This window comes from Chenopodium quinoa, unplaced genomic scaffold, assembly GCF_001683475.1.
Source record: "Chenopodium quinoa cultivar QQ74 unplaced genomic scaffold, ASM168347v1, whole genome shotgun sequence".
Taxonomy (NCBI): Eukaryota; Viridiplantae; Streptophyta; class Magnoliopsida; order Caryophyllales; family Amaranthaceae; genus Chenopodium; species Chenopodium quinoa.
In genome coordinates this window covers 803,858-828,954 of record NW_018745177.1, presented here as the reverse complement: position 1 = coordinate 828,954, position 25,097 = coordinate 803,858, and the positions used below count along the sequence as shown (strand labels likewise).

Sequence of the window (25,097 nt, the reverse complement as noted above, 5' to 3'; positions counted from 1 at the left end):
TAGAGCGTCACATCCATTGGATGAAAAGCTCCTCATTTGATAAAAAAAGAAAATGGGGACCTCCCCACCAATGCTACTTCTTCCCCATCCCAAAATTATTTTTGAAGAGATAAATAAGATGTGAAGACTTCCAATAATAATTCAAGTGAGGCCCCTTCACTACAATTGTCCGCCAAATCCATGCAGCATGCCTAAAACTCAAAATCAAACTCCACCAACGGCTATATCCTCAATGTTGCTAAATTTGAACTTTCTCTCTCTTTTTTTTTTTTCTTCTTTTTGTGTAAAAACATTCATGTCACTAAATTTCAAATCAAACAAGCCAGGCATATCATCACATTTGAACAATACAAACTCGGCCAATATATAGATTGGATTAGTTATGTCGAAAAATCTCAAATTCTCAACTCTGATTTATTACATTCTGTATGCCTAAATCAATACACACTGTCAAGTCAAGTCATGTTAACTCAGCTACCAGCTCTAAGCCTCTAACTAAAACAATTGGTCTACAAGTTGAGCATGATATCCTGCAAGAGTGCCACTGTCTTGCTGTAAAAACATGTTTATAAAACAGCAACACATCAGCCCTCTGCTGATAAAAGTTACTAATATTATAGGAACAGATCAACAGATATTCTCATAGTAGAATCGAATTACACTTTGGAAAATTCTCTCTGTTTGTAAAATGCTCAGGCTGCTCACCCACCCCAGCTTCTTTAACCCGCTGCAAGTTATGATTTGAGAGTTAAATTAAAAACCATGGCCAAAGCTTCTTCCAATCTTTAGGTGATCTTTCAAATTCAAACTCAGTAGACAGATAGGTCGGGGCCAAGAAAAACAATAATGATTCGACTTCTGGAACAAAGACATAGAGGCATTTCTCTTTGGAACTCTGGTATTAATGTGAATACTACAGATAAGATGCTCCACATTTAACTTGCAAATCATGGCCCCAAAACACGAGAGGAATGGACAGAACAAGCAAGCAGAGTTTGTTCAAAGAATCTCGACTGATATTCTGAATGTAAATTCAGTCCCAAATCTGCAAATCAACAGTAGATCATGTTTCTGCGCTCCCAGACCAATCATCTTGGTGAACAACATTTGCTTTCTGATTATTTTCGATAATTAGAAGTCCTTCAGAAACTCTTGCATCACATATCTCCAGCTTTGATGTAGTTTTATCTTCACCACCTAACTCAGATTCACCTTCCGAAGCACTGTTTTTGAAACTGAAGTTTGGACATAAAGTACTGTTGATAAATGAAGCAGAGGCATCAGCTTTGACATAGTGAGTTGATGGAATGCTCACTGTATCATTATTTGCGGGATAATAACAAGGAATTCCGAGTTCAGCTTGTATTCTTTCACTTAGCTTTGCCATTTTAGGCTTTTCCCCATGAACAAGGATCACATGCTTTGGTGACAGAAACTTCATAAGATCCATTATTCCTTTACTGTCCGTGTGAGCACTATTTGCCAATTGATGAATCTATAATTGCATAAAAATTTGATCAGAGAAGAATTCTTCTTTCTAATGAAAAAGGTAAGTAAGTAACAGACTAACAGCTAAGTAACAGTTAAACAAGAAAATACAATACAGAAGAGGAAGGCATAATAAGTTCCAAACAAAGACAGTTATTGTAAGACAGGGGCATTGCAAGGTAACAGATGAACTCAAGAAATGTAATTGCTTTGCAGAAATAACATTGCAATTTGCAAGAAGTTCAAGGAATTAAATTGACCATTCATAGTTTACAAGTTCAAGATAGTACAATATCTAAGCCAAGTAGCTTCACATACCAACAATGAAAGCGACCACTGAGGACTAGAGCATTGATTTATGCTTCATACAGTTCATCCCACATAAGTTTTGACAGTTATCATGGTACATAGTTTTAGATGATACGAGTATCTTGTAATTTTTTGGAAAAGTAGATAGTATGGTATTATTACATGGGTCCTTTGTATCCCTCCTCTCGTCAAAATTGTGCATCCCTTGATTTCTTAACCCCCCCCCCCCCCAAGCCAGATTGCGTTAAAAAAGAACGGAAGAAGTATTATTCAACCACATATATGTTGAGTTATCTCCTAGAAAGCATTTCCCTGAAGATATTAATTTGAAAGCCTTTTTGCATATTAAGAAATACTCTGTATACTGTAGCATTTAAGGGTCACAGCAAAAGCCGATCACCATTTACTCCTGAGCAAAGTACTTAAAGCACGCCTGAGGGGTTATAAGGTGCAACGTGCAAGCTTGAAGGATCAAGACCTCAAGGAACTTAAGCTGCTTGAATCACAGAGGTATCTTACTATCTTTATTTCTATATTTAAATAAAAAATGATATGGGGTTATGAGGCATTAGAGTGAAAATTATTCAACAAACTTCAAAGGTTTTTTTTTTTTTTTTTTTTTTTTTGAGTTATACATTGCAAGAAGTTCTTTGTAATTCATACCAGTGACTGATGTAGCTTTAACTAATGCAAGTATGTATGCCTAGACATGCCCAGTCTTTGCAAACCCTTGACTTTAGAAGTGCTATTTTCTCAATGTGCATAAATTAAATGATGCATCTAAAGCTGTAATATGGAATACATTTGAACAATAAAAGAGCAATTATGGATATATCGGCATTTTGCTTAAATCATTGTAATTTAAATGGTGTTGAAGTTATAAAGACAATTATGATAACTTGGCGAGACACGATGCAGCTGAAAAAAACAAGACCCAAGTTACTCCACAATCACCAATTTTGAATGAGAACAAACAAAAAGTAGACTTGAAACTGTAAGAAATAGTTGTGCAATAACCTCACACCGCACGTCAATCTGAGTATTGGAGTCCAAATAAATTTTTGTAGGTATTTTAGACATCAAGACTTTATGCCCTATAGTTCCTGATACACACTTCCTGAATCAAATACAGCAAAAACGTCATTAAAGTTCAACAAAAGTGTATAGCATATTAATAAAAATGCCAAGGCTCCAAAAATTATCCAACGTAGTGTTTAAGCCATCTTGTCTATTTAAAGTCACTTCATGCAAATTCCCTCTTCCATATTGACAAAACTTGAGGGAATCAACTGACTAACCTATTATTTTAAGCAGAAAGTGCAACATCTATGCTAGTTCTAGAAAGAGTAGAAATATAAACCTACATACCTAGAAAACTAAGAAAGTAGATAGGAAAAAACAACTTAAAAATCCCTGACACCAATTAAAAAAGAAAAACAGCTAACTTGCTTACCAATTAACTATAAGAAACCTAACTTTCGTTGGTGCTTTATAGCTATAGTATCCACGTTGATCCTCCCAATGCTAATGTTTAATCTTAAGAGGGATATTAACTTTTAAGATGATATTTGCCACAACTCAATTGCTTGTGGGTGGTTCTACTAATCATCCTAGAAGTAGGACAAAGCAGAGTGAGACAGAATGTTCCTGGTCTTAGATGGACAATTTGTGATGAGCACATCTCGATTTCTGACAGCCTAGGAAATTTTATATTTATTTATTAGTAGAGGTAGAGGGCTCCTAGCCTCCTAGACTAATGGAATCACGGAAGAGACAATATAAGGGAAAGTAGAAGCAGAGGAGCAAAATATGGAAAATGCAAGCAAAAATAAAGTCCTTCAATTACCAGGAATCAGATTAAGGTAGCTCAGACATGGTAAAAACGATTATATACATAGATTAGCACAGCATTGAGATAACCACACAAGCATGGCATAGTTTCACATGAAGTATCTCATACGTAATACTGTAACACATTATACCTTCAAATATAGAAATGAAGAGAGATAGTACCCGGGCAAAGTAACAAGGTTATTTTCTGAAGTTGCCCACTCCTTGAAAACATCAAGTGAAAATCCACTATTTAACATCCCGGGCGTTGCAAAGAGAACACAAGGACCAGGAGCATGTATCAGAGAACGATTAAAACTGAATACTGCAAAAAAAAAAAAAAAAAAAAAAAAAAAGATTATTTCCTCAGTAATAACATGAAAGAGAGTTTGTTTGACAGAAACCAATTTTACTATTGATTATCGATTTCGTTAAAATAAAGTTCACGACTAATTTAACTTAAAAATTGCAAGCAAACACTACGTCATGTTAATTTGAATCTTTGATCGGCATATTTAATGCCATACCTGTGCCAAGGAAAAACAACAAAGATAAGGAACCTGATACATAGCCTTACAGTAGAATACTTCATGCTGCTATGCGCAAAAACTAAAGGTGAGGCCGACAGTGAGATGCTTAATCAGGTGAAATTATTCGACTGGTATACATCGGATTGTGGCAATGGATAGAATTAAAGATAATCCCTCCTAACTTTCTCTTCACAGACTGTCATAGGGACGCAATTCTTAAAGTGACATTCATATGAATGGACATAAAAGGAGTAATAAAAATTAGTGGAGGTCAGACCAAATTTTGGGTTTTGGGCCCCTATCAATTCATACGTTGGCAGTTTAATATAATCTTGAAAGAAGCTCATTTCACAGAATTTAACGTTGTATCCAAGCATTTGTTTTCAAATTTTATGGCAGTGTCCCAATTTTCCAAATTTGAGTTACACTTATGACCATTTGGAAACAAAGATAAGTTTCCTTACATCCAGCCCATGTCTAGGTAACATATAAAATAGCACAAACACTTTACCTGGTTGCAAGTAACAATGCTTAAGCAACAAAGAAAGTGGGCATGATTGCCTGCAAAGAACAAAGATGCATTGGTCTGTTTTTGGCATTAAATTAAAAATTCAGCACAATCACTAGAACCAAACTACTTGACAGATTGACAGGAAAAATGAGAAGACCATATATTAAGAGATTATTTTGAATGTTGAAGAAGATATATAGACCATCAAGCAGCTACACATGAAAACTTGTCCAGTAGAATCTGCATCAATAATTGAAAATTATACACACTGGATGCATCACTAGTTTGAGATCGTCGAAGAAAAGACAGAAACAGATGCAACTACAGAAAGCATATTGACCTAAGGTTTAAATTTGTTATGTTAAAGTTAGTCTCCAGATTTACGCTCGCTTCTATGGAGCCTTGGTAGATAAATCAACCATAGATGTACCAACATCAATAAGCAATGGAATAAGAATGTAGTCTGCTTATTGTCAGAGCAAATTCTCCTTTACAAATTTTGGGGAATTTCATAAATGATGAAATAATTACACTGAAAAACTTGTACGACCTAAAATCTACGCAGTCTGCATACATCCTGTGAAAGTCTCTTTACACAAGGCTCTTTACTAAATAGAGTCTCTCACTTCCTACTAAGTAGGGAATAAGAAGAAAAAAAACAAATGACAATTAATTCAGACAAACAGCATGTGTTAATGTTAGGAAAGCAAATAGCATCAAGATTAAATATTAAAATCATATGCATGTAAAAGAGTAGAACTGCATTGACAGTTAGCAAACCAAAAAAGCACAAAAAGTTATTAAGTTTATTAATTATTTCAAATTTCTGCAGATATTTTACTTTGATTTTAAACATTTCAATGACCATACCATGTTTGAAATCAAATACATTGCGTGCAGTGCATGCCTCTTTCATCTTTTGACTAGTCCAGCTAGTAAGCATCTTGGAATATGTGTTGGCTTGGATTGTCAAACCTGAAAAAATAAAGCCAAATCAAGGTCCTGCTGATATCATTAAGAGATTAAGAGGAGTAAAGAACAGACTTATAACTTAAACGAGATAAGCATATTGCAGGTCCTCACATTTTGGTCAATATTTGAGATAACTTTCCAAACTTTGGAATGCCTCGGGTGCCTCATTTTGGATGGAAACCTCTAAAAGCTACGGAAAACTCTAAATTTCTGACTGAAATAGCTAACGAGCATTAAAATAAATGAAAATCAATGCACTACATTCTCTCTCTTCCCTTAATTAAGCAAGATAACATTTCAAAGCACAAATGCACCCTATATAAATACGAAGAGTTTATTTCGATCAACTAATGGTTTCCCTAATAGGCAATCATACATATGGATGGAAGAGTCTAGGAACCCCAGACCTAGTCAGCCCCGCCGCATTTTTTAGGGGGGAATATCTATGATCTGTCGGACTCGGGTCGAATTTACATCCAAATGTTAAAAATAGGTTAAGGTTTGGGTAGGATATTCTAATACCTAAACCCAGTCCAGATCCGACCCATGGACCCTATCAATAATTTTAGACAACAATAAAATATAATAATATATTGATTTCCTAGGCTTCTGACTCAGAGGGGGACAAGCGATGATGTGGTGAGTTTGGATGGAAAAAACTTGACCATTTAAATATCTTGGGTCAATCATCCACAAAAATGGTGACATTCATCAAGACGTGGCCGTCAGGCCCATTTGGGTGGCTTACACGGAGAGCAGCCACGGGAGTGTTATGTGACCGAAGCATTCCCTTACAGTTGAAGGGGAAATTCTATAGGACTGTCACTCTTCATTTCACCTCACGTACCCGTGTCGGACCCTCGAAACTCGAACATGGATGAGACACTTGGACACTTCATTTTAGTTCAAAATCATTAAAAATTTTCAAAAAATAGCCGGGTCGGACACTTAGAGTCTTAGACACGTATCCGTGTCAGACATGGGTACCCGAGTCTTAGTAACATAGCTTCCATAAGGCAAGTGTTGCTCTATGGTACAGAATGTTAGATGTCTAAGAAGAAGCACATTAAAAAGATGGAGGTTATGGAAATATGCATGTTAAGGAGGATGTGCGGGAACACTCTAAGAGATAGAATAAGAAATAAAGTTATTTGCAAGAAAGTGGATGTGGCGGGCATTGCAGACAAATTAAGAAAGAATCATTTGTGTTGATTTGGGCATGTGAGACGGAGACCTGTGGTGCACCAGTACAAAGAGTGGGAGCATGGAAGGGTTAAACGAGGGAGAGGGAGACCAAAAATGACTTGGTTTGAAGGAGTTAGAAAGGATATGAAGTATATGGATTTGCATGAAAGTGAGACATTTGTCGTAAGGGATGGAGGAGGAAGATTGAAATCGATGGCTGTACGGAATAATCCCTTTTGGTTCATGTAACCGACCCCATTTATAGGATTAAGGCTTTAATTGATTGATTGCTTCCGCTTATGTAACAAAATGGTTATTTGTGTTCATATATGTTGGGTTGACTTTTCTTATGTGTTAAATCAATTGAAACTTGATTTTAGTCATGTAGTAATAGATTTATCTAGTATCAAGATATGATGTTTCCTGTAATAAATGTGATAGTAATGATGGTCAAGTTAGTGGCCTAAAAAATCTGGGATGAAAAGCTTAAAAATTAATAATTGCTCAAGACTCATTTTATACCCTAGACCCAACAGACCCATTGGATTGAAATAGCTTGTACGGTTGTTTAGCATTGATTGTAGGTACATGGTATAACTTCACCCTCAAATAGGATATGTGCCTCAAGAAACTCAAAGAGTAAAAGATTTCAAGCAAGGAATTTTTCTAATGAAAAATTTGTGATAATGGTGTTTTAGAAGAATAAGAGATTTTAGAATCAGATAGGTGGATTGACGATTTGACCAAAGCTGTCAATGTTTCCTAGCTACACTCCTACCCCTTTACTGAGCATGGATCATTGACCCAACCTGCTTCAGTCATGCTTACTGTATAAGGGGTTATGGACACCTTGTCCTCTATAATACTGGAACTTTCATTTTCTTTACTTTAGGATAAAATTTCCTACCAGTATTGATAACCTTACTGACATAATATTGCAACAACGCCCAAAATCAAGTAGTCTAGTGAGCTAAAGTTCTAGGCATCTTGAAAACAAATTTGAGCGTAAATGTGAGTAACAAACAAACCTCCAGAAAGGTATACAGGAACCTTCAAATTCATCCGCTCCCAGTAATCTTCCAACAATATACAGAGTTCCTGAATTAAAAATTTCAATTCTCAGATATAATAAACATCTCAAGTATAACTATAACTAAAGATGCAAATCCATTAAAAAAAGGTATGTCATCTATTGGATATTGATAAATGACTGAAAATACATGACAGATGCCTGAGCAATGTTATCAGCACATAGTCAAGTGGACTAACCAACTAAGATATCCCCTGACCTATTCAACATAAGCCAAGGCTACAGATCTGCTTCCCAAAACCAGACACAATTGCGACTATTAGGATAAAACTCTCCGCGATCAGTACATATTTGTCTCAGTTATTAGTGTTCTCTGCTCCCCCTAACAGTAAATAGAACTGCTTATACTCCAGAACAAAAGGTTTGTTTGACTGCCATCTTGCCTAAATATTAAGAGTTTAAATTCCCTTGCTATTTTCCTTGAGTGATGATAAAAAAGAATTACCGTGATTTTGATGCATTTAAGGCAATGCAACAGAAACCATAGACACCTATTATATTTCCGATAGAAGTAGTAAAAATATTTTCATTTTTAAAAAAAAAAAAAAATTCCAGCAAATTGAATGGAGAATATGTTGAGGCTCAGAGAACATATCATTTCTAGTATACTCCAAATTAGATGGTGACATGTATGCCAGGTGTAATGGCATTTTGGGTTTATTCTTTAGACAATAAAATAAAAGGCCATAATGAAACTTAATTTCATCTAAGCTAAAACCTTTTTAATCTAAAAGATTATTAAGTATGCATGACAATATTTGGACTAACCAATGCAGAAGCGATTACTTCAAATCCACTCATTGGATTACATGAAATATATATGGGAAAGATTTGCAACACTTTGAAACAGGCAATGGTGACAGGGAGTCCGGGAGGAGGGAGGGATACTTTTTGTTGGAGAGGAGAAAACATCAAAGAAGCTATTTGTAGATCTACAATTCTACATAGAGATAAGGAGAAAATCGCAAAGATTTTAAAAGTGTTCAATGACATTTTGGCTATGAAAGATGGTTGTGATGCTGGACTTGCCACTTCACCCCAGCATACTCCTGTCTACATGACTCGACCCATGTGCGGAGATGAGATATGGGTCGTACTAGGCATTGAGAAATTGGACTAAGAAATTTCTAGCTTTAGATCAAAATTTGATGTTAAGATCCACAAGAACAGTCAAGACATTGGGGATTTTTCCCCTGCTTGTAAGAGAGACTTGGTACAATTTTAAGGCTTCTAAATTTAGGGGTGGGCAAAAAACCCGTAACCATTAACCGGTATAACCGGCTCGTTTAAACGGTTAATTTACCGAACCGTTTAAATTAAACGGTTACGGTTAACCGACCGCTAAATATATCGGTTAACGATTACAATTACGATTACAATTTTAAGCAAACGGTTAACCATTAAAATAAATATATATGTTTTTATTTAATTTTTTACGCAAAATATATAATGATGCATTTTGAACTTCTAGGTTGCTAGTCTGTCAATATACCATGGTCTTAATTTGAAGATGCTAAGTATGTACTACATATAATATCATTAGATTGTATGTCTTGTTATGCTTTAAAAAAAAACTTACTCATAGTAATTAAAATTTGTATTGTATTTGGTTTATCGGTGTGTACTCTTAATTGAAACATGAATTTTATTGTTTAATTTAAAATTTTGATTCAAATACAATGTAGAGTTTAAATTTATTAAACGGATAGTGGTTAACCTGTAATCGTACCGTTAAGGAACGGTTAACCGCTACCGGTTAACCGTTCTTTAATGGTACGGTTACAGTTCACATTTTTGAGTAGCCGACATAACGATTAACCGTACCATTAAGGCTAAACAGTACGGTTAACCTATTGTGCCCAGCCCTCTAAATCCCTCCAGCCACCTTCTCCAGTGACATAAGCTTCTAATTTAGAGTCTATGGTGACTTAATTTTTCTGCAATCTGTCTTTCATTCTAATGGAAAACAAGCTGTCCCTTGCTTTTTTAATTATCCATTAAGAGATTACAAAAATTTTACCAATTACACGATACTGCCATTTACCATCCCCACAACCATGGTAGTTGGAATTAAAAACCGATACGCTTATCCACCATGATAGAGCTCTATAAATCAACAAAGATTGTCAAATTTCACGTGTTTAACACCCATAATCACTAAAATCATGAACAAAGGAAGGGCATGAAATTGGATACTAGGGGAAAAAACTACAAATTTAATGAAGGTTCATTATTGATTTTAAATTGAAATTTACAAAGTAGTCAATGCAGATGTATCACTAAAACGGCACCTCTATGTCAAAATAAATGACCTTAAAAAAATTATGCCACTTTAAGAATCAGAAGGTAAAGGTGTCGAAATGGCTAATGATGTCATAAAGTAGTGACAATACCTGAGTCCTCCCAACAGCAAATGTTGGGATAAGAACTTTTCCCCCTTTATCAACACATTTATGTACCTGCAACAATGGTAAGCAGATCTTAGCAGATAGTCAAATATTTCGTATTTCTCCATTGAATGTCGATTACCAAACCTCAGGACATACGGATACAAATAATAAATTTAAGCAGCTTAATGTCAAGTCATTTCCCGCCGACAGAAAACATCTATAAAGATTCTAAGTGATCAAAAGAAGGGGGCAATCAACATGGCTCTTTCTTATTAGTGTTAAGGAACTTAAGAAGTCTTAGACTTTGCAGATAGATCGAAAGTAGCCAGCCTCTAATGACATACAACCGACCTAGAATTGTATACTCCATCTTTAATGGGGAAGATTACATACTTCTATTGTTAATTCAATAATTGTTATAGGAGCTAAAATAATCCTAGGTTGGATGAGGAGGGTTTGATAAGCATGAAGCCGCTTAAAGCCCTGCCCTCCTCATGGTTTCCATTCTTTCCAGCTTTCCTTCTTTCACAAAATGTGGGATATCATTGAGGATAATGTGTGTATTAATGTCAAAAGTTGATTTACAATGAGAAATATACTGAAAGATATGTGCCAAACCCACATGTTTCATAATTTACGCAACCATGCCTGGAAACAATTAAACACTCAAGACAGAGTAGTCTTTGTGGCACAATCTACAAACTTGGCAGATAAATCCTAGTCCAAAGATAAAATCACTTCCTCCAACCTTTTATCTCAAAATGATCAAACAGCTTCATTAAGGGAAGGGATCTGAACATTAATCTTGTAGCTTGTAATTGTCATTGAGGTGTTACATTCCATGTCTCCATGAAAAAGAAGAAAAGAAATACTAGCCGGTTTGCTCTATAATTCAATCTTGAAAAAGCTTGACGGAATTCCATTAGGCAGTGCCTTTTTTCATAATAATCTAGATAAAGTCTGTTAACTCAATCATGGACAATCGCTAAAGCATGATCCTTTGTTTGTTACTAGTAGGAAAACAAACCCTTTTGAGCACTTAAGAGGCCTTGCCATGGTGACTTTGTGTCCCAATATTTAATTAAAGCCCCTAACTCACGTAAAAGAAGAAAAAGGAGGACCCTTTCTTGGTAAGTAGGAAAAATGTTCCAGAATTCTTATTTCCCATCTCTTGTTATTGATGATTTACTTATCTTTGAAGTTTGAAAGAGTAGATGTAGACACTAGACAGTGCCTTCACCATTAAAGAGTTGTCAATCTCTTTCATGAAATTTTAACCAAAAGCTGTATAAGGGAAAAATTTTGTTCAAGGAAATCTCTTGATGATGAATTTGCTATGTTCAAGAACACCCACAACCTTTTCAAAGAACTTAGAATTGCACCTAGGTATGCCCATCTCCCAAAAAGGATCCACAAGAACTAAAGCTCAATTTGTTGTAGTCAAAGTTACCTCCTAGCTGCTTTGGAAAACAAATTTCCTCTCCAAAGCAGGTAGCTTGGGCCTAATTAATTTAACACTTTCCATCATCCCACCCAACTATATGCAAAAATCTTTTTACAAAATGCAACTCTAAAGGAACTTGATAAAATTAGCAACAACTTTCCATGGGGGCAGGAAAGTATGAGGATTCATCTTGTTTTAAGGGAGACAACTTTCATACCAAAACATAAAGGAGGCAGACATCCATGATCAAGGCTTATATGCCTAGGTTTGGATAAAAGGTATCAAGGGTTAATAATCTAGGGCGAGAATGCACTATCTCCAAGTATGTTCATCATATCACAATATTTCTTCTATGGATCTTCAATTTGGAATATTTGGGTAAGGACTAGGATTTTCTTTCTGCTAAAAACACTAGGAATCTTATCCTTCAAAGATTCTGCAACAGGGGCGATGACATACTACTATCTCCCTTTGTTGACGAAGCCCACCCCGATTTGAGAGGTATCAATAAAGGGCTTTGTCCCGATGGAGCTCCAGCATGCTCTTATTAAGATCTGGCACCATTTCTCAGAACTCCAATGAAGTATTAAATTTGGAAAAAAGAGTTCTGCTCTGATGTCCCAGTCACTTTAGAGCAACTACAATGGTTGGCTAATTTATTTAATAGCTTGGCATGCCACATCATCTTCTTAAGCTACAACAATTCAAGTTATTTGTTGCTCTAATGGTTAAGCTAGTTGTAAATTAATTTATTTTTAAATTAATAATATTTTTTATCTAATAAATATTTGCCAAGTTAATTAGCTCTACAAAGCTAATTTGCTTGCCAAAGCTAATCAACAAGATGTGCAACAATGGTGTAGCTACTAGCTTAAGATTTTTAATATTTGCAAGCTAGTCCCTTTTCCCAACCATTGGAGTTGCTCTAGGTTTGTATTGAATAAGTAGGTAATTTTGTATACAAGGTAAGAAATAAAGTAAGAAGAGCTTATGGAATTGAGTTAACTATAAATAAACTGGGGTAATCTTTTAGAGTGAAACATGAGTCATATTCACAATACTATGCCTCACACAAGTTTCTTGAAATCTTTGAAAGAAAAAAGAATTGAAAGGGACTGACATTACCATGTTTGAGAATAGAGCAAATGTACTTACAGCTTTGAGAAATTCTCTTTCATGAGCAAATTTAGAACCACGTATTGTTGTAGCATAAGTTGACCTGTAACAGAAAAATAATATTGTGTTACCTCCCTCAAATCAAACTACTTTCATTAGATTTAACAGCAAGAGAAATCTTTGTGCTATAATCAGATAAGACATGCATAACAAACAAGCAGAAACAAATGCACAAGACTTCTACTAACAGACCTAATACCCACTATATCAGATGTAAGCTTCCTAGCTCTTGTAACCCGCAATTGAAAGTGAATATACTACCGGATCAACCACCAGCACCAATCAGCCCCAATAAATGATCCCAAAACTCCACTTTTTCCTCCTTTCTTAACAACCCACCCCATCCCCCCACCCCCACCCACAATTTGACCTTCAATTCCTGACAAAACCCCCAAATGCCCGCCACCAACTGCCACCTCAACTTACCACCACCTAACTATAATGCCAACCAACACTTGTCCAAACAAAAAGCATCCACAACCACACTATGACCACTGTGGAAGAGACAAAGGAAGAGGAAGAGATAGAGCAAATAAGAGGACTATCTAGTCTTATGAACTTACTTTTAATTGTATCACTCCCTAGTATTATGAACTTACTTTTCTAAAAAAGCAAATAGTCTTATGAACTTACTTTTCTTTTGCCACAAAAAAATGCTTGGGTAAGGTTTTTGGGTCATTATAGCAATATAGCCCTTAAGGGTCCAAATTGATCTCGAAATTGGCAAAAAAAAAAAAAAAAAAAAAAAAAGAATGTAAATGTCTTATTTAGAGTGTCCTATAATGTAGTTGATAACAAAAGGTAGCGGTTACTATTATTTCTTTATGAGGGCATGATAGTCATTAAGATGCATTACGAAATCAGAAATATATCATGGAATTCAACCTTGTCCTTTTTTGTAATCCCCCGTATTTTTTTAAAATATTTTATAAATAAAATTTTATTTTATTTATAATATTTATTTTTTTTATTTTCCGAAATTTAATTTCAAAAGTTTCAAATTATTAATCTGGATCGAAAATTAGTTGAACAAATTATTTTATGCACCTTTATTCTACAATTTATGTCCAATCAAACAAGCCTAACTCATTTGTTTACTTAATTGACCCATTATTTTTATGAGGCCCAATCTTCCTATTTACCCTACAATTCTCTCTTATAAATACCCCATGAATCCCCAAATATTTCCCACACAAAAAGGTTAGTCTTATTTTCTCCTTTGTTTTATTAATTTGTGTAATTATAGTTATTGATTTATGGGTTTTAATTTTATTGTTTGAAAGTAATTTAATTAGTATAAAGTTGTATTTTGATGATTAAACTTTATAATTTCAGATTTTATAAATGTCATAATTTTCAGATTTTGTAAATTTTATAACCTAGGGTTCTTAATTATTGAAAATCATGATTTTAAGGTTTTTATGAACAATTGATTTAGGGCTTTTATAGTAATGATGTTTTGAAATTTTGGTGATTATAACTACTGATTATTTTAACTTAATTCCAGATTATTTTGAACACGTAAATTCGTGTTTTAATTTTTAGATTTCCGTTCGTTAATATTAATCCCGATCAGGTTCTGAACTCATTCGATTTTGACAAAAAAAAAAAAGTGGTGTTTTCCATGTGGAAACAACGTTTTAAGAAAGACTCACTACCTTTGGTAGTGAGCACCACCCTCTCGTGGCCAAATTCAGCCTCTAAATATGATTTTCGGGCTGTTTTTGATTTTAACGAAGTTTTTTTATACTTAAAATATTATCCTTGAGTTTTATTAATAAAATTAAGGAAGTTTAAGTGCTGGAAATAGTTTCTAAATATTAATTTTGATGTTTTATAAAGAGAGTTTAATCACCCATTAAAAAGGGAGATTATTAGGGGTTTTTAAATAATTTTAAGACTTTTATTAAACTTTAAACTTGTTGTAATTTCATGTATAAGAGTGTATTTTAAGGTTTTTATGAAGAAAATTTAAAGAACTATATATAAGCCTTTAATTTTAACTAAAGGGAAGGTTTTAAAGTGATGTTTGATTTGGATTTTGAAGGTTTTAAAGTAAGTATTGCTGTAAATTTGATTGATTGGGTATTGATTGAGATGTTATCATTTGGTTTAGGAGAGGAGTTTATGAAGGTGATTTCTAGTTAGTAAAGTGGCATACCAATTCGTTTGCTCAAGGTACGTACAAGGATACAAAAACCTTGACTTTAGGAGCATGTTTAAGGACTTGGAAAACTTAGAATCATGTTAGGAGCTTGTGGATTGGTTGAAATTGTATGGTAGTAATTGTGATTAATGTTTGATGTGACAGTTGGTTTTGATTCAAGTATGAGGATTGTGTATTAATTTAACTTGTAAGTATTATTTATGCATTAACTTTGCAAGATGCGCTTAGAGGCAAAGGTATGTGAATATGTGGAATGATTTATTTATTACTCATTCATGATTAATTGAAATAGGATAAGTAACGGAAGAATTCAAGTCTTATAAGACGAGGTTAAGGTTTTGGGGTGCCTTATGCACTCGAGGTGTTTATACACCGAGGTAGTTAAAGGAATAAATCATAAATGTTGCTTGTCACTAATAAATCAAGAATTGAAATTGGAAAGTTGTTTTACTTGATTGAATTGATATTGGATTGATTGTATTGTTTGTATATGAGTCATCACCAAGTCTAAACCTGTAAATCACGTAAAGTGCAAGATGGATGAGCAATAAAACTCTGGATTGGTGCACTTTTGGAGTAATGACAATCAGGGGTAGGGGTACACGGGGTATTAGCCATGTACTTTTCTCGAGACCGTCTGATCTACAAGTCTCTTATTTCAAATATATTTTTAAAACTAGAAGTTAGGTGAGATCTCATACTAACTACGATCACGGAGTCGCGCCCGTGGTCGTTGGATGTTTATTGATGTTTCCGAAAGGAGGCATGGGGTATTTCTTTTATTGATATTCCAAATGGAGCATGGGTTAGACAACCTTGTCTATTGCGTAATCCAATGAATAAAAGTAATGATTTACCTATTATTAATTAATGGAGTCTTAGTAATATAAATAGTCGAGTCATGTGTCGAGTCTATAAACTAATGATGCATGATGATTGATTATTAGTAGCATGTTAGGGATTTCTTTTATGTTTTGCAGCTTGTATGTACTTAGCTTTGCTGATTGCGTGCTTTGTGTGTCTTTCTTTGGTCATGGCCTTTGCCTTTCAATGACCCTGTGACGATCCAATTTTTACACTTGTAATATTGGGGAGCAGATTAACCACGGGTTTTTACATGTTCAGAATTTGCATCAAGGTAGTGGGATTTTGAGTGGAGTGTTGATTACCATTCACAGTTTACTTTATTTCTTTCTTTTGAATTAATTTAGACTCGGTTTCATTTACCTATCACTTTTATTATTTTGGGTTTTGAATAAGGGCCTTAGTGGTTCCAAGTTGTAAGATTTAATTTGGTTTTGTTTATTGGTTTTGAAACTTATTTATAACTGAGTTAGTTTTTCCGCTGCTATTTCCTAATAAAGCCTTAACATTTGAACACGTGGCGGTAGCACTCCACTAATTCTCTTGGATTTTGTTCATGGTATTTACAGGTTTTAAGAGAGAATTATTGGGGTGTTACATTTTTTCAATTCTCAAAAGTTTAAACAAACATCAGATTTCACACAAAAACTTTAATATATAAAATGACAGTAAATGCAACAAACTCTGCAACAAACTCAAAAGATTCTCACTCGGTTATGACAAGATCCAACTGCAAACGATCAATTTGAGCAGCACCAAGAAGTCTATCAGGCGTCATATTATAGTCCCCTGTGTAGACAATCGCTTTATCTCCCACCCTTGCATAAAACATTGCAGCACCAATAACCTAGGAATTCTATTATATGTCAGGAATTGAAGAGCAAAATGTGGGGGGTCTAAGCTCAAAGTAATAATTCGAATGAAGGGAAGTAAATCAAGGCAACAATTGGAAACATTCAAAGTAAGACACTTTATTTCAGTAGCAGTACAGTCAAGAGCACCCGGATTTAATAAATACAAATTGTGCAAATATTTGATTTCGGGTTGTTAAGACACAGAATACAGGTGCAGAAGAGTTTTTTTAAACCAATTGAAAGAGCCAACACCTGAAAAATGCATCAGTGCACCAGAGTTCTCATGAATCGTCGGATGATCAAGTAAAATTTGATACGATCAAGTCGTGATGTACGGTGTGACAATCAACAAATCTGGCAGGGGCAATAAAACTCTTGACAGAAGGCAATTACAGGCACAGGAATGAGAAGACATCATAGAGGCAATGAGGACAAACTAAAGTTTCAGTTAAACTATAAAAAACACAATGTCCAAGCCACAGCTAAGATGAAGGGTTCTTATCCTTCTAAATCCTACGTCTTCTTTGAGCCTTTCATTGAACCCCTCCTCCGCGTCAAGAAGCTAAGCAAATTTCCCAATCATCTATCATATCAAAAGGGCTTTACACCATATGATCATATCAAAAGGGCTTTACACCATAATAAAAATAATAAAAGAAAGAAAAAGGAAAGCAAAAAGAAAAGCTTTTTTTTAATGATCATAACAAATCAATGCTTGTATCACCCAAAAGCTTTTAAAGATCTATTTGACCAACAGATTGCTGTGTCAAACCTTATCTCACCCGTGTCTCAAACAAAAACTCTTCTCCAAGTGGACATATACGTGGCTTGAATTACCTATAAACAGGAACTAACAGTCTAAAACTACAAAAATGGTTTTAGTCAAATTAATATTACAAAACTTGAAGCATTAAGTAATAACATAAAGGAATGACGCCATATGTCTGTCTTGACAAATAAGTAATATTTACTTCACTTTCTTTCAGGACTTAATTACTAATTTCATATCACATTAGACCACACTAAATACATTCATATCAGACCTTAAAAGTTAATGCATCATGATCCCTCCATCTCTAAACATAGCACATACAGGGTAAAAAGTAAATATCATCACCTAATTTACGTTGAGCAAAACATAACCTATACATATGAATAAAAAAGACTAACCTTACTATATTTATTACTCCATAATTTCAAATAGGCAAAAGGATAGATTAAATTCTCACATGACCAGCATAGTAGGCACGAATTTCAAGATCTTCATCAACCCAGATAGTTTGCTTCAAGTCGACTGCTATAACTGCAAAGATATAGCAGAAGTTATACTTGTTAAACTTGCTAACTTTCTATCATTTGGAACTTACAGATGGTGAAACATAACCCAAAAAATCCAACAAATGTAATTAATCCTGGTAAGTAACAAGATTCAATAACATAAGTACAAGATCATGGCTGCCACTAACCTGCATAGTTCTAATTTGTATTTGCACACACAGAGCTTGCTTTAAAGATGGAATTTTAACTTACGCGAACAATAAAATTAAATTAAGGTGTTGTCAACAGGTCAAGACAATGGTAATAAAACAATAAGGTGGCATCATGAAACCACATTCTTTAGTAACTTTCCAGTTGTGTTTGTTTCTTTCTTTCATTCTCAAAGCATAAATCATCTTGCTGATCCAAATGAAACCAAAAGGTACCAAAGGAATAATTTGACAATGACCATTACCCTATTAAAGTTTTAGCTTTCAAGAAAAATCTTTAAGTTACCATGTATAAAGCACATAAGAAGATGGACACTATCTTGAGCAACAAAGAGTGCTCAGGTTGGTTATAAAAGTAACAACCGTGTCTCTTATGATAGCTTACAAGAAAACATTTGTCAGACTTTGATGCATATTTATCAGACATAAGTCTCTTGACATAAACTTCACAAACCCAAATCTTTAGAAAAGACAACAAAGACTTTATCCTCATATTAGTTGCAGAAGTAATACCCTTTTGTCCTTTATGGATAGCCCACAAAAAGTAACTTGTCAAACTTTGCTGCAAGTTTGTGAAACATAAGTGTCTTGACATAAACTTGCAACCCCAAACCTTTACACTTTGTTTGGATTGAAGGAAATGGAGAGAAGGGATGGATTATCTTTCATTTGGATAACAAATAAGGAAGGAAGGGAATTGGAGGGGAGAGAAATGGAGGGATTTAATAGTAAAAAATTGATCTCTCCAACAATTGAGAGATTTAGAAGGAAAACTCATCTTTCTTCCCTCTCTTTCACTCCCCTCCCCTTTTTTTCTTTCCCATTTCCTTATCCAAATACACCGTTAGAAAAGATAACCTAAGAGATTTCCCTGTCTATAATTCATATGAAGTCTTTTCAACAACTTTTAACGGAACATGATTCAGCAAGAGTACACATCATTGACCAAACCATATTTAATAGAGTTATATTCCTCTTGAACAATCCATTACATTAAGGCATCCCATAGTGTGTCAAATTTAGAAATATATTGTATTCTATCACATGATCATCGAATTCATGGCTTAGATATTCAACCCACGATCATAATATTCTTGCCAAGTTCATTCTCTACTTCATTTTATAATTCTTAGAGCTTGACAAAGTAGATTAATTTGACATTAGGTAGACATAGCCACCATCTACTAACTTCACCAGTAAACGTGATGAAATAGTAGAAACAGTCAAACAACCTCTAGTAATGGAGCTCATAAGGCCATAAACGTCTCTATGTATTAAGCCTAGTAGCTCACTTGTTTTTCTCCTAACTTGGTGAAAAAAAGTAGCTTTGTCATTTTGCCAAACAAACAAGATTCACAATTATAAATTGGCTGTAAGTCAAAATATTCAAGAACGCATGAGTTTTATGTTTATATGGCATAATTAACAATGTCACACATATGTGATATCCAATCAATATTCTTAACTCTTTTAGTAATTGGTATTACTTTTTTGAATTTCACCATGGTCTATATGTTCTTTGCAGGATGGCATTAAAACCAAATACCAATAATACGTGCTTTGCAGGATGGCATTAAATAACTAGTATATAACATTAGCAAAAAATACCAAAAAGGGCTAGGAATATTGATCTTGACATCTCATTTTTGTGATCAATTACTCCCTCCGTTTCGTATATATCGCAAAACTTTCCTTTTATCTTTGTTTCATATTAATTGCAACACTTTTATATTTGGAAAGGACCTACCATTATTTTATAATTTCTCTCTCCCACTAACCCCAGTTTCACAAATATTTTAATATTTCTCTTTCCTACCAACCCTACTTATACTACTTTTTTATTATTTCTTTCTCCTACCAATAACACTTTATATTATAAAAAATCCTCTTCTGGGTCTCACCCTATATATTTTCTTAAACTTTGTGAACACCCTAGTGTTGCGATTAATACGAACCGGAGGAAGTAGGCCACATAAACATAAAATTACGTAGGATGGTATTAATTGCGAACCTTGTTTGTGCGGCTGAATGATAAAGCAAACTTCATCCAAGCTAGGAGAAAGAGCCACATTTGACAGATTTTCACACCATCTTATATATATTAAGAATGATGATGCAATCAGAATTCAATGACACAAACTGAGCCACAATGAATACGAAACTATAAAGCTTGAAAACAAGAGCAGGATAAAGAACAACAGCATCATAATTCACAGTTGCTTCTCTGTTGCAACAAGATTTTTTTTGTCAGAAGCATATGAAAGCTAAGGACCACATAAAACTACAGCTTAATTCAAGAATTATACCAACATTTCTAGCAATATAACTTAAGGACCCATAGAGTTTTTTTTTAAAAAAAAAACAGGTCCCAAGAGGTGAAAAGTACAAAAGGCAGTCGCTATTTGTATGTTAAACTCTATAATGTTGTCAATAGTGACTTAAAGTACCTTTCTCCATACAGGACTTGACATGTTCTGGAGTAAATTGCCCTACATCAGCCTCTTGATCAACCATACGTTTACAACTCTCCTCCAACATTTGAGGAGCCAATGCTTTTGTCGGATGCTGTAAGGCAAGCATTTTCATAGAGAACAAATTATCAATGAGTAATAGAGGGAAAGAATGGGGTACATAGGATGAAATAAAACCCCATAAGAGCAAAAGGACAAGAGGTAAGAAAAGGGACAAAAATATCTACATACAAAGAGTCATATATTTCATTTTCCCTTCAAAAAAAAAAAAAAAAAAAAAAAAGGTCATATATTTCATTTTGCATAGCTTGAGGTTGGGATTTTATATTAACCAATGAAGTTCCAAAATTTTCAAAACCTGAAGTGAATGAAATACAGCTACCTATTACCAACAAATTATCCTTCTTGCAATTAGCAATAAAAGCATGTCATAGATAACTCATCAAGCACAAACTAGTCCATGTATGGTCGTTTTTATTGTTGGCAAGAAAATGACAATTCGTAACAGTATAAATTGGCATCAAAACTCTAGGGTAGTACAAAAAGGCCATGCGAATGGCCAGATTTTCCTAAGAAGTGTTACATATGTAGATATAGTCACCAAAACATTAGGAGAATTTTACTTCGAATCTCAGTAAAGACATGTTGCAAGAACCAGATATTTTATGGAGTTCTTTCCACTAATTATGATAGTTGAGTGTTAAGAAGGCTTCTCAAAATAATTCCACTTGGATTATTCTCCTCTCCTATGAGACAAAAGATTTACACAACTCATGAAATAATTATCAATTGTATACAAGGGGGAATGAGAGAGACCATGTAAACAAAACCCCATGAGAGGGTGATTTATATTGCTAGGATAATCTCAAGAACAAAACCAGTAGAATGTAATTCAGTATAATAGTTTTATTGTTCTTGGCATACCGTCATATAAATAGGTCCTGAAAACCCACAAACTTCAGTGAAGTAAGGAAGTGCTCCAATATGATCCGAATGACTACAAAATCCATACAAAAAAAAGAAAAAAAAAAAAAAAAAAAAAGAGTCAAGCAATAATATAACATATACAATTTGAAGCAAATAATCCATACATGAAGCAATAATAATCCTACTATCTAGATTACTAGATACATAGATTAATATCATTTTCAATGACAATAAAAGTCTAAATGTTTATCAATTTATACAGTCATATCCATCTAAATATTCCATCAAAGGGTCACTTCTTCCTATATGCCAAAGCCATCCTACTATACCCTATTGTTCGCACACAAGTATCAAACACGGCCATTAAATATAATTTCTGCATGATTTTTGTCTAAAATAAAGTGCCCCAATGTCACACTACCAATATATCATATCTGAGAGTGTCCAATATCTAACACGGGAATGACTAAGCTGAAATGAAAAGTCGGAATAACATAGACAAAACTCGATTTCAAAACCATAAGCAACAACAAAACAACCACATATATAAGCAATTACAGATAAAGGGCATACGCATGAGTAATAATTACGCAGGAGAGAATATCATCAAAATGACCCGACTTGGAGAGAAGAGAGAAATCAGGGTAACGTTGAAGGTCGCGATAACCCATATGCATTCCACAATCAAACATGATTTTTTTGCCATTGATATTGACTATAACACAGCTTTTCCCAACTTCTTGCCCAGCACCTAATTAGAGATTAACAACAACAATTAACTAATTGATCAAAATACTACCTACATTTCAATTTATTTGCAACATTTACCATAAATGGATACTACAAATTATTTGCAACAAATGTTTTCTTTCCTTTTTTTACTTGTCACTTGTTTCTATATGGCTCCTCATCACATACAACTTTATTTTTCGCTCACCATTTAACACTCAAAAACAAATTCACCTAAATGTTGGTAAACATCACATTGTTGCAAATAAATTGAAACGGACGTAGTAGTAAAATAGCAAAGAATTAACTCATATAGTGTGACTGTGTAAGTGAAGAATGAGATTACCAAGTATAAGACAATCGATTGCCATAGCTTTTCGCAGTAGTCGATAATGAAGCAGCAGCACTGCAGAAGGTGAGCAAGAGTGATCTTGGTCAAATCAATTATCAATTGCAGCAAAACAACACTAAAACAGATAATGTCACCGAAATTCTCGAAAATTTGCTGGACGAATAAGAGGAGTTTTAATAATTTTATGGATTTAGCAACCACATTTAATTCAAGTATCAAAATTAGGCACAAAAAATCGCAAAGAAATTCTTCTCGTTTAAGAATATCAAGGTATGCACATTGAAAAATGCTAGCAACAAAATCGCTTGTTATAATCTTGAGTAATTATAACGAATAGTTCAATAGTCCACCTTAGAACTAGAAGAACCCTAAATCGACTATACTGACAATAGTTCAATAGTAATTATAACGAATAGTTCAACGAAAAATTCATAGTAGCCGAAATTGAAAATGCTGATAATTAATGTGAAATTGATACTCAATGATTAAAATGAAGAAGAAAAACATTTTACCTAAGGAAGTGCTTTAATGGAGAAAAGACAGCTCACAAGACGCTTCAATGGAGGAATTAGAGTACGCTTCAATGGAGGAGGGAGACTGGGAGAGCATGAGAGGGAGAGGTGGTGCAGCGGGAACTAAGCACAAACGTGAAAAACTCCAAAGAGGGGTATTGAAAAAGAGAGGCATCTAAGTCAAGGGTATTTTTGTCATTTTTTTCTTTTATATAGGGGTAGTTTTGTCATTTGTCTATTTAAAAAGTGTAGCTGACTAGCTGTGATTTAAAAATATTGTAAACTAGCTAGATAAATACTCATGAATATCGGTCCAAGACCGGACCGGATCAAAGACCAAAAATTAGAATTTTAAGAACCGAAAATCGGACCAATTAAGCTAGAACCGAACCCAGACTGGACCGAAAAGATCGGTCCAAAATCCAGACCGGACCGCTTTACACCGATTTAAGAATTTTTTTTAATAAAATACTAATTTTTTTAATAAAGTTATGGTGAACACAAAAAAAGTAAAGGAAAAAATATATTATAACGTCATTTTTACGCCTTTTTTGTATACTTAGTACAAAAAAACTGATAATGTTAAAGTTTTCTAAACTTATTAAAGATAATTTTAACTATTATTTAAGGTTTCACACATATTTTTAATAAAAAATTAATCCGGTCCAAACCGGTTTTATAGGGTTTTTGGACCAGACCGGGCCGAAGACCGGAAAAATGAATTTCAAGACCTGAAAACCGGACCAATTAATTCGGTTCGGTCCGATTCGGGGTGGTCCGATCCATTTTTTCGGTCCGATTTATAAACACCCCTACTCATGATTTTTCTCCAGGAAAATAGAGAGACTTACCATGAATAATAACACGGATCACTTACAAAAGAGTCAAAAGATAATTTGACCCAAAAGTTTGTCTTAAACTAAGCCACAATAGATCCAAACCAAACCTATTTAAGCAACTTGAAGTTTATTTACAAACCCTTACATACTAGCATAGGTGAGAGCGAGGAATAGCTCAAGTGGTTACTGGTTAGAGCTTCCTTCCCGATTTCAGTAGATCCTGAGATCGATTCTCACCCCAGCCCTTGTGGCTCTCTAAACACCCAAAAAAAAATTACATACTAGGGGCCTCTTCACATTTACTATAATCCCCCGTATTTTTTAAATATTTTATAAATGAAATTTTATTTTATTTATAATATTTATTTTTTTATTTTTCCGAAATTTAATTTCAAAAGTTTCAAATTATTAATTTGGGTCGAAAATTATTTGAACAAATTATTTTATGCACATTTATTCTATAATTTAAGTCCAATCAAACAAGCCTAACCCATTTGTTTACTTAATTGACCCATTATTTTTATGAGGCTCAATCTTTCTACTTACCCTACAACATTCTCCCCTATAAATACCCCATTAATCCCCAAAATTTTCCCACACAAAAAGGTTAGTCTTATTTTCTCCTTTGTTTTATTAGTTTGTATAATTATAATTATTGATTTATGGGTTTTGATTTTATTGTTTGAAATTAATTTAATTAGCATCAAGTTGTATTTTGATGATTAAACTTTATAATTTCAAATTTTATAAATGTCATAATTTTCAGGTTATGTAAATTTCATAACATAGGGTTTTTAATTATTGAAAATCATGATTTTAGGGTTTTTATGAACAATTGATTTAGGGCTTTTATAGTAATGATGTTTTGAAATTTTGGTGATTATAACTATTGATTATTTTAACTTAATTCCAGATTATTTTGAAAACGTAAATCCGTGTTTTAATTTTTAGATTTCCGTTTGTTAATATT

The 25,097-nt window shown here is 34.0% G+C and overlaps 1 protein-coding gene across 1 annotated transcript; it reads right to left on the bottom strand.

Moving 5' to 3' along the window:
• Nucleotides 1-7: 7 nt before the first annotated feature.
• On the bottom strand, nucleotides 8-23,724 carry LOC110710737 (cleavage and polyadenylation specificity factor subunit 3-II-like). The gene is made up of 14 exons (XM_021889074.1): nucleotides 23,289-23,724; nucleotides 22,771-22,830; nucleotides 22,269-22,446; nucleotides 21,693-21,765; nucleotides 20,745-20,862; nucleotides 18,040-18,113; nucleotides 16,667-16,803; nucleotides 12,905-12,968; nucleotides 10,309-10,374; nucleotides 7,854-7,923; nucleotides 5,539-5,643; nucleotides 3,811-3,952; nucleotides 2,815-2,914; nucleotides 8-1,495 (listed from the first exon to the last, which is right to left on the bottom strand). The coding sequence occupies exons 2-14, from the start codon at nucleotides 22,793-22,795 to the stop codon at nucleotides 1,064-1,066; spliced, it is 1,584 nt and encodes a 527-aa protein (XP_021744766.1). The 5' UTR covers nucleotides 22,796-22,830; nucleotides 23,289-23,724; the 3' UTR covers nucleotides 8-1,063.
• Nucleotides 23,725-25,097: the final 1,373 nt, after the last annotated feature.

What these genes read in the sequence shown, in the direction of transcription:
- LOC110710737 (XM_021889074.1), bottom strand. Translation starts at nt 22,795, where the DNA reads ATGGCAATCGATTGTCTTATACTTG. An exon ending in GTGCCTACTATGCTGGTCAT is followed by an intron (nt 16,804 to 18,039) that starts GTGAGAATTTAA and finishes TAGAATTCCTAG; the next exon opens with GTTATTGGTGCTGCAATGTT. An exon ending in TCCTGTATACCTTTCTGGAG is followed by an intron (nt 5,644 to 7,853) that starts GTTTGTTTGTTA and finishes TTATTTTTTCAG; the next exon opens with GTTTGACAATCCAAGCCAAC.